This window comes from Nicotiana attenuata, unplaced genomic scaffold (assembly GCF_001879085.1).
Source record: "Nicotiana attenuata strain UT unplaced genomic scaffold, NIATTr2, whole genome shotgun sequence".
Taxonomy (NCBI): Eukaryota; Viridiplantae; Streptophyta; class Magnoliopsida; order Solanales; family Solanaceae; genus Nicotiana; species Nicotiana attenuata.
The window spans coordinates 110,889-121,231 of record NW_017671171.1 but is presented as its reverse complement, the minus strand read 5'-3'; the positions used below and the strand labels follow the sequence as shown (position 1 = coordinate 121,231).

The 10,343-nt window shown below is 36.9% G+C and overlaps 1 protein-coding gene across 1 annotated transcript; it reads right to left on the bottom strand.

Moving 5' to 3' along the window:
- Nucleotides 1-8,043: 8,043 nt before the first annotated feature.
- Nucleotides 8,044-9,848, bottom strand: LOC109206420 (CASP-like protein PIMP1). Its single transcript, XM_019369238.1, has 3 exons — nucleotides 9,544-9,848; nucleotides 9,110-9,242; nucleotides 8,044-8,528 (listed from the first exon to the last, which is right to left on the bottom strand). Exons 1-3 carry the CDS (start codon nucleotides 9,711-9,713, stop codon nucleotides 8,328-8,330), a joined length of 504 nt encoding a protein of 167 aa, XP_019224783.1. The 5' UTR covers nucleotides 9,714-9,848; the 3' UTR covers nucleotides 8,044-8,327.
- Nucleotides 9,849-10,343: the final 495 nt, after the last annotated feature.

Below are 10,343 nucleotides of genomic sequence, written 5' to 3'. Positions count from 1 at the left end.
AAGTCCTGCTAATTAAGGTAATTTTTTTCCTAGAGATAATCTCGGGCACTGACGATCTGAAAAATATTTATACCATCACGTTATTCATAAATTAGAAGTTTAAGTTTTATGCACTGACAGAGTAAAAGTAATTGCAAATAACTCTATACATCAATGTTGTTTCGTAACAATAATAACACAACAACATACACAGTATATTCTCATATGTGGTGTCTGGGGAGGGTAGTGTGTACGCAGCCGTTACCCCTACCTAGTGAAGGTAGAGAGGCTGTTTCCTTGATTGGTAGGTCAGGATACTATTTTTATCAAGTTATAATTACATACTTACATAGAGATTTGTGATAAATGACGAAAAGTGCATATTTTTGAGTATATTTGCTAATTAATTCTTGTGTGAATCACGGGAGATTACGTGGTTTTTGAAGTGAATATGCTCATTATGTGTTTCTTATGTGTAGGAACGAGTTTGGATGATAAATGATCAAAAGATGACAATTTGACACAAAAAGGAAGAGATAGAAAGAATTGGGAGCTCATCCAATTTCGTACATGGCACGAAAACGGACGCGAAAAAGGAGAAAACTGAAAGCACAAAATAGCAAGGTGAAGCGAAGGCACGACTTTCTTCGCGAACTGAAAAATTGCAAAAGCTGAGTCCGCGTCCATAGGCGTGCGACGCGCTAGGATCTCTTGTGGTGAGTTGGGTATCGACTTGAAGGAAATTTAGAAGAAACTCGGAGAACTAGGGTAGTTGGATAGTAGGTTGGATCAGCACGGTAATGGGTATGATCGGTTCTTTTGGTACTTATGATGTAGTGAGACTCTATAAGTGTTTCGTGGCAATACTCTTGGGTTTGGCGACCCGCATGGCTCGGTTGAGTTAGAGAGATTCAGTCTTGATGACTTGGTTATGTGCAAAGGGGTTTCAAGGTGTTCTCAGTGTCTTCCACCGTGGTTCGAGGTGTATATTTCCTACCGGTGTGTGGAACATGTTGTGTATCGTGATTTTATCCTGGATGAGATCAAATGAAAGGTTTCTGACTGATCGGGTATGTATTTTGCTTGGGACTCAGAGTTGATTATGAGATTTTTGTACTCTTTATATGATGGCATGATTGATACGGTGTGTGGTGTGGGATTAAGATTTGCGTGTGCAAGGTCATGGTTCAGTTTGAAGGGAAGGTCATGAATTATTAAGCAACATGGACGGTTTCAGATGGCTAGGTGAATGATATTTCTACTTGGTATTGCCTTAGAAGGGTGCACATTTCAGAAGGCGCATTGTGTTTTTACTTGCGAATGCTTCACTGATGTTGTGGTACTCGCGTGGATGATCGGTTGCTGAAGTTCAGATTTTGCTAGGTGATACAGGATAATTATAGAAGTATTCCTTATGGAATTATCATGTATGAGATACGTGTTATACATTCGGGCGTTAGAGTTGGGATCAAATATGGTGATTCGTGTGTTCTATGGATTTTTAGACCGGGAATTCTCAGAAACAGATTGTTTCGTGGTTGTGGATTGTGAATATGTGGCCAAAGCTAGCCAAATGATAGTATGCTTTATAGTTCAGTCATTGTGGAATTTCGAGGGTTATGTAAATATTTGTGGGTGACCAGAGTTGATTTGGGGTCCATTGGTAGGCCCAATGAGGATGTGTGTTCTACATCAGGTCGGATTGGTTGACTCCGTACTGTTGTCGCTGAGGGATGTGTCATTTGTTTAGAGTTGAGCTTATTTTTGTTCTGAGATGCTCTATGAGTCACCCTTCTATGCTACAAGGGGTTGTAATTCGTTGGTTATATACATACATGGTGCAGTTCTATTTGGGCCTTATGGCGGAATTTGAGCGAGGTCAGTATTAGGGTGTTGAATGATTGATTGCGCATTGATTATGTTCATTCTCAGTGGTTATGGTCATGCACTTTTGGTACTAGACGTCAAATTGCACGTGGTTATTGATTTTGAGCAAGGTGGCTTGAGGTATATAATGTGGACCAGTGTTTGGATGGGGTCACGCATTGCAGCAGAGTTATGTTGAGGTATGATCCTTTGTGTTAGATTCGTGTGTTATGGTTCTACGGTGTGTGATGGATTTTCAGCATTTCGTTGTGGCGGTACTTGTTGAACTAGCAGGGTAGTTCTCTCGTTTGGGTCATTTTCCATATTTGAGTACATTTGAATTATTACACATAGGTGCATGGATTGTACGGTTTGTGGCTCTAGGTAGTATTGGTGTTGCATGTCAGTAGAGTAATTGGTATTTGATAAGATGAAGTCTTCAGATTTAGGATGGGTACTATCGGATTTGGTTGCGGTATATTTGGAAGGATAATATCGGAATTCGACTTAGAAATTGGCTATAGTTCTTGTTGAAGGAGAAGAGCTCCATGACTTGTTGATCTGATGAATGGTTCTGAGTTTTCGCGTGTTTCTTTCATAATCGGCAGTGTATGAAGGTTTTAGAACGAGGTTTTGTTTGACATGAGGTTTATTACAGGAATTGGGTTATTTAGGGTAGCTGCTGTGATTGGAGATTTTGCTATGAGTATTTGAATTATGCGGTATATCGCGTGATAACATCTTAGGTTATGGTGATGGCTTGACACAACTTGTTCAGATTTATACAGTTTGTAGATGCGAGAAGCGGGTCTTATAAGAAATTTCGGATATTGGAAATTGGATTCTAAGGTCCATGGGCTAAGGTTGAATTAAGGATTTTCAGTTATGTTGTGTCGTCAGGCTTATATGGATTAGGGTGACATGGGATCACCCCTGGGTATGGGCATGGTAAGGTTACACGACGGGTTGATGGCTTTGGGAATAACTCTAGGCACGTTCGAGGACGAACGTATGTTTAAGTGGGGGAGGATGTAACGACTCGTTTTGAGAATTTGCCCTTCGCTCGGTAGTTTACGGGCATGAATAGCTCTGTATGATGTATTATGACTAGTGTGAATCGTCGGTTTTCTTTTTCAGGTTATTCGAAATTGATTTGGAAGAACCATTCTCAACTAGGAAACTTTAAGTTGGAATAGTTGACCAAGTTTGACTTTTTTGAATTTGATCTCGGAACGGAGTTTTGATGGTTCCGACAGGCCCAGATGGTGATTTTGGACTTGGGCGTATGCCCAAGCATTTGGATGTTTCCAGAAGGTTTCGGCACAAATTGGCAAAAAATTTGAAGGTTTGGAAAGTTCAAAAGTTTGACCGAGAGTTGACTTTGTGGATATCGGGTTCGAATTGTGGTTCCGGGAGTTGGAATAACTTGGTTATATCATTTGGGACTTGTGTGCAAAATTTGGATTTATATTCCGGATTGATTTGCTATGTTTCGGCACGAGTTTTGGAAGTTGAAAAGTTCAAAGTTTATCAAGTTTGAATTGAGGTGTGATTCGACGTTTCGATGTTGTTAGGTGTCATTTAAGGCCTCGAGTAGGTCTGTATTATGTTATAGGACTTGTTGGCATATTTGGATGGGGGTCCCGAGGGGGTCGGGCGTATTGATTTCGGACTATTTTCCCTTCATTTTGCATTGCTGGTTCTGCAGAACTCTGCGTATCTAGTTTCCTTAATCGCGATCGCGGGTATGGATCGCGATCGCGTAGAGTTGTTTAAAGGCTGGGGGAAATTGTTCATCGAGTTCGCGAGTCCTCAGACGTGTTCGCGTAGGTTGCTGCAATTCGAGCATCGCATTTGCGTAAGCCTACACGCATTCGCGTAGTGTGTTTGACTGAGCTGGGCAGTGGCCGCTTCTTCTTCGCGTTTGCAATTCTTTGTACGCGATCGCATAGAGCATTTTTGGTGGTATTATATTTTGTTCATCGCGAATGCGATGGATTTCCGGCGTTCGCGTAAGAGGATGCCTGGGCAGAAGTATAAAGTACTCTATTTCGAGGGTTTCACCATTTTTACATTTTGGGAGTTATGGAGCTCGGATTGAGGCGATTCTTGAAGCAATTTTCATCATGTGGGCTGGGGTAAGTGTTCTCTACTCATTTTTGATTTTATATCATGAATCTATCTTCGTTTTCGGCAGTTGATTGAGGGTTCCAAAAGAGAAAATTGGGGGTTTTAGCCTAAAGTTTCATAAAGTTAATTTTTGAATTTTGAACATCGATTTGGAGTCGGATTTGAGTAAAATTTGTATGGTTGGACTCGTAATTAAATGGGTTGTTAATTTTTTTGAGTTTTGTCGGGTTCCGAGGTGCGGGCCTGGGTTGGACTTTTGGATTATTTTGGACTTTTGATTAAAGATTCAACATTTATCCATGGGTTTGTTTTCTTTGGCATTATTTGATGTATTTGAGTTGCTTTTGGCTAGTTTTGAGCTGTTCGGAGGTCGGTACGCACAAGATGGTATTTTTTGAGCATCGCTTGGCTTTCTCAGTTTTGGAATTTGGCTTGTTCGAGGTAAGTAACACTTCTAACCTTGGTGTTTAGGGTATGAAACCCCGAATTACGCTTTATGTGGTCGATGTTGTGGTGACGGGCGTGTTGGCGTGCACCGTGTGAATTGTGACTCTGTTATTTCTGTGGTACTGTGTAGTTACCTGATCTTACCTGTAACCATGAAATATCTACGTTCTTGAGCTATTAAGCTGTGATCCATGTTAGAAACCATATCTAGGCTACATGCTTATCCTGTTGGGACCTGCTGAGCTTATTTCTGTTGTTGAGTTATCTGCTTTCATTGCATTACATGCTCGGTCATACGCATTCATATGAATATCATATCTCAGTCTCTGTTACCATTTATTGACACATCATATCATCATTTTGGGCGAGTTTTATGGCATTGTGAGCCCGAGAGGCTGGAAAGATTGATGACTGAGTGAGGCCGAGGGCCCGAGTGTGAGTGATATTATGAGATCGGGTTGCACGCTGCATCATGTTATATCGGGCTGCATACCGCAACAAGTTATATTGATTTGTGACATGATTGGTTTGATATAGCGCTTGGGTTGAAGTAGCCCCTCGGAGTGTGCACACACCCCCAGTGAGCGCGGTTGATTATATTGAGGGATGGATCTTCCCAGGACATGGATCTTGTCCGAAGCATTTATATACATGGGGATGGATCTTCCCCTTGGGCTGGATTTGGCCCTACTCAGTACTGAGTGACTGATGGTCAGTTGATGTATATATTCCGGGATGGATCTTCCCTGGGCCAGATTGGCCATATACAGTACTGAGTGGTTGAGCATGATGAGTAAAAAGTGTGAGACAGTGAGTTTGAGTACTCTGAGAGTGTGAGTACATGAGTCCATCTCTGAGGTACATGGCATTGACATGCACATATGACATACATGCATAGAGGTGCATTTATTCCTCATGTTGTAGGGTATTATGTAAGTCATGACCCCTCACACATATTGGCATATAGGCATAGAGATGTACTTTTCCTCATACCATTTAAAAATGAAACATTTACAGTGGAAAATTTTTGGGAAAAATTACAGTTTTCCAACTTACTCATTTTTTTGGAATTTTCGAAAAAAGACTTGGGTTTTCACTGATATACTTGAAAAGCGAAAATATTTTGGGGAACCATGATTAAGCTGAACATTTTATCTCTGAGTTTCTTCTTTTATTACTTGCATTACGTTGTTAAGAATTGTTATTGGCCACTGGTGTCAGATCCGACCTTTGTTCTAGCTCATCACTACTTTCAACCTAAGGTTAGGTTTGTTACTTATTGAGTACATGGGGTTGGTTGTACTCATACTACACTTCTGCACCTTGCGTGCAGATGTTGGCTGCTGACGTTGCTGAGATTGACGAGAGTTGGATTTGAAGATGTACCTGCGTTCCGGTCGTAGCTGCCTCTTATTCATGGTAGCCTTAGATTCATAAAACTCTGTTTATGTACATTTCGAATAGATGATGTATTTATCTCATACCATCTTTGTAAATTCTAATTTTAGAAGCTCATGATTTGTACTACCCGTCCTTGGGAAATATATAAGATTCAGACAATTTCTTTGTTAGTTGGCTTATCTAGCGGGTTGTGTTAGGTGTCATCACGACTAGTAGATTTTCGGTCGTGACTCACACATGGGCGGATCCAACATAATAACTACGAGTTTCCGTGAACACAGTAGCTTTTGTTTAGATCCTATATTTGTGCTGAAAAGTTCATTAAATATATAAGAATATTTAGCTTGGAACCTACTTCATCAATCTACTTATTAATATTTATTAACTTGAGAATTCTTAGGAACCCATAAACTTAAACTTCTGAACTTACACACTACCATCACGATTATACTACATGATTTTCTAAATTAAATCTTTATACTGTCCCTATATATGAGTTAAATCTATTACTTCAATTATAATTTGAGGTGTGAGTGACTGTCTTTATTGTACTTTATGTTTGTTCTCTTCTTTTCTCTCTCTTCTTATACAACAAATATTTTTCTAGTTTTACCATCTAATAAAAGGGATAAGGAAAAAAATTACTTCGTCACAATAGAAGTCAACCTGAGGGAAACCTTCACCACCAACGGGATTTCCTGTTCTCATGACAAGGCAAATTGAGAGAGCAGTTTGGAGAAGAGTGTGTACCATTCCAATGATCACAGTAGACATCAAGTATCTGAATATTCTCATAAAAGTTAGTAATCGTCTTGTCAATTATTTTAATGTACTACTACTATATATTATACTACCTCCGTCCTAATTTACGTGACAATATTTAACTGAGCACGGAGTTTAATTTAAGAAATAATGAAAGACTTTTGAAATTTATGGTAAAAAATAATTCATAAAAATTTGTGTGGCTAAAAATTATCTTATTAAGGATAAAAATAAAAATAAAAATTTTAGTTATTACTAAATATAGAAATATGTTATTTTTTGGAACAGACTAAAAAAGAAAAAGTATTACAGGAAGTATTACTTTAGAAAATATAAATTATGGTAAAGTAAGAATTTTACATGTAAGCAAAATCATCCTTAAACGTGATTTTGACATCTCCAATATTCGTAGAAATAGTATCAGTATTGGTGGAAATCAAAGATGAGTGAAATCGACAGTCAAATAAGCGTAAGAACCCTAACAATAAGGCCGACGGACGGAGGGATGGTGGTAGTCGATGGTGATGTCATTTCTAATTTCGATGAATAATAATCTACAAATAGTTTATTAGAAGAAATAACTAAAATTTATCGATACCTAAATCTTATTGCACAAAGGTTTCTTATAGTGATATACTTGAGATGCAATATTAGTTTAGTGTTATATAGAAAAGGATAATGCATAATAAGTTGTAGAAACGTTGACTTTGTCTTAATCTGCAAGTCAATGCACGACTCAAGTTCATTCATTTTTTAAATTTACCCTAAATGATAATGCATATGTGTAGGAAAAGTAATCACATTTTCCTTCAGAAAAGAACATTTTTGAATAAGACACATTTGTTGCTCGTTAAATTTTTTGTTCATTCATATTCTAGTGGACTAGTGGATAGTACGTAAATCATTTTTTTATTTGTCTTTATTATTAATAGTGTATCTATCGTGAAATAGGTGGATTCCACGTATCTAATTACTTTTTTGAGAAATAAGCCTAATTTACTCATCTTTTGACTATGATTTAAGGTTACTCTTAGATTGACTTGGTAAGAGCAAAAAGGAAACTTTTTCCTAATAGAGGGTAAAATTGATCAATTTCGAATAATACTCGAGCTAACATGCCCATTTTCCCAATAAGAAAATCCATATGAACAATAAAGAAAGTTTAGGTTTTAGCATACCTATAATTTTATATCTTCTTTCCTTATTTTCTTCTTCTAAGCAAGACGCAAAGAAAATCTGATCGATTTTTTTTTTTTCATTTTTAAATCTATCTGATATGGAAAATTAATACACATGGGAAGAGTATCAAAAGGAGCTGGCCGGCCGTCACTCTCTTTAATATTTTTCAAAAGATTCAAATAATTAAAAAGTTAAAAACTATATTAACGTCAGCATAAGTTTCTCACTTACTCTCAAAAATAAAGATTGCAAACGGTCTCTAAATAAAGAGCTACGGTTTTGGAGGCAATATGTTCTTATTAATTAACTTTGGAATAAAACAATTTCTAAAGGATACAATGGAAAATTAAATACCCCAATAGAATACAATTCTCAAAACAAAAATTACAAAATAAATACAAAACCACCCTAAGACTTACACAACTTCACCAACGTACTTAAAACAATCAGATACATTTTAAATACAAAATAAAACTCAACATTAGGCAAACTTCAAAATCTTGAAATAATCTCTCAAAGCATTGGATTTAAACTATGAGATTAAGTTGTTTTTTTTTTTAATATTAAGCTCTTTTGGGAAGAGCATAAGATGAGAAAACTGAGGAAACAGCAGCGAAAATGAATCCCAAAAGGCAAAGGCTGGCCGCAGCATTTGCAATCCCCAGAAATTTGTCCAGTGTGTCGTCACCGTTTTGAAGTTGCTTCAAATCTTGTGTCATCCCAAAACTTGCTGCTGCTCCTGTTGCTAGGAAGTAGGAGATAATCTGCACACAAAAAATCAGAATCCGTTAGTTTTTCGCTCGAATTATATATATAGTATGAAGTTGCACTTATTCTGGACTCATTGACTCTAAATTCTAGCGAAAACATACAGGCAGTCCTCCTAGGGTTTTTGTTTTCAAAAAAAAAAAAAAAGAATTATTACTGCTGTATTTGAGTAGTGAATGATTTTCTTTACCGGTATATACAAGTTAATGTAAAAATTCTTTGTCTATTGCCGGTATATACAAGTTAAACTACAAAGAAAGAAAGAAGAGAACAAATACAATATTTACCTGTTGTAAGTAACTTAGTTTATATTCAAGATTACAAGTCTCATCCCATTTTTATATATGGAGGGTTACCTACAAATATACTTTGGGTGCCTAGATTGTATTTTAAATTATCGGTTAATATAAGTTAAACTCTATATTTTCTTGTTTTATGAGTAAAATACAAAATTGACCGGTCAGCCGAAACTAACTATATTAGCCAAAAAATGTTTAAAATATACATATAATGCACATATATACAAAAAAATATATGTCGGCTGTTATTTTTTATGCGGCTAAAAGCATAAAATTACCTTGTCACCGTAGAAGTCAAATAGACAGAAACCTTCACCACCAAGGCGATTTCCTGTGGCCACAAGGAAAATTGAGAAAGCAGCTTGGAGAAGAGTATAAGCCATTCCAATTACCACAGTAGCAATCAGGTATCTGCATATTCTCATAAAAGTTAGTCAAAATAAGAAAACCAACTGTACTAATACTATATACAACAACAACAACATATGCAGTGTATTCTTATAGGTGGGGTTCAGAGAGGGTAGTGTGTACGCAGACCTTAAACATACACAATATATTCTTACACGTGAGGCCTGGGAGAATAGTGTGTATGTAGACCTTACCTCTTAATTGTGGAGGTAGAGAGACTGTTTTCAATAGACCATCAACAGTCTAATACTATATATTGCTTAAAATTATATACTCTTATATTAGAATAAAGTGAGAATTTTACCTGTAAGCATAGAAGTCACTAAACTTGATTTTGACATCACCAATATTGGTAGGGATAGTTTTAGTGTTGGTGGCAATCAAGATGAGTGAAATCAACAGGCAAATGAACGTAAGAACCCTCATAATAAGGCCGACGAACGGCGGAATAGTGGTGGTTGGTGGTGGTGCCATTTCTTTTCCGATGAAGAACTATAATCTTCTAATTCTCCAAATAAATTATTTCAAGAAGTAGTTTTAATTTACAATTTATGATACCTTGGTTTTTTGCACAAAGGTTTTCGTGTAGTAATATACTTGAGATGCGTTTGGATATTCATGTTATATAGAAAAAGATAATGCATAGGTTGTGGAGATGTTGACTTTGTCTTAATTTAGCGAGTCAATGCACAACTCAAGTCCATTGTGTATTTGATAATTGAGATATTCCGGCTTCCACATGTGTAGAGAGTTTACTTTGAATTTTTTTTTTTTTTTTTTTGGGGGGGGGGGGGGGGGTCATACATTCCATTTGATTGCTTTAAATTTACCCTAAACGACGCGTAAAATAAAGAAAATAAATTAAGCCTATGTTCGCAACTGGATTTGCAAAAAGAGGGAAAGAAAGAAAACAAAAGCAGATAGGGATCATGTGTGTGTTTGGGGGGTGGGGGGTGGGGGAAGGAAGAGTTAGACTTGCATTTAAGCAACTTGTTTGTGAATAAATTTTAGTTTCACAAACACAATTTACCTCCCAAAACATGCACTAATTGATTTGTCATTAGAACTAAATAAATTAAGATAAACAAAAACTAAATTAACCTT

Coding starts and splice junctions, on each gene's coding strand:
- LOC109206420 (XM_019369238.1), bottom strand. CDS start 9,713: ATGGCACCACCACCAACCACCACTATTCCGCCGTTCGTCGGCCTTATT. Junction 9,243..9,543: donor AGTGACTTCTATGCTTACAG/GTAAAATTCTCA, acceptor GAGAATATGCAG/ATACCTGATTGCTACTGTGG. Junction 8,529..9,109: donor TTGACTTCTACGGTGACAAG/GTAATTTTATGC, acceptor TTTTGTGTGCAG/ATTATCTCCTACTTCCTAGC.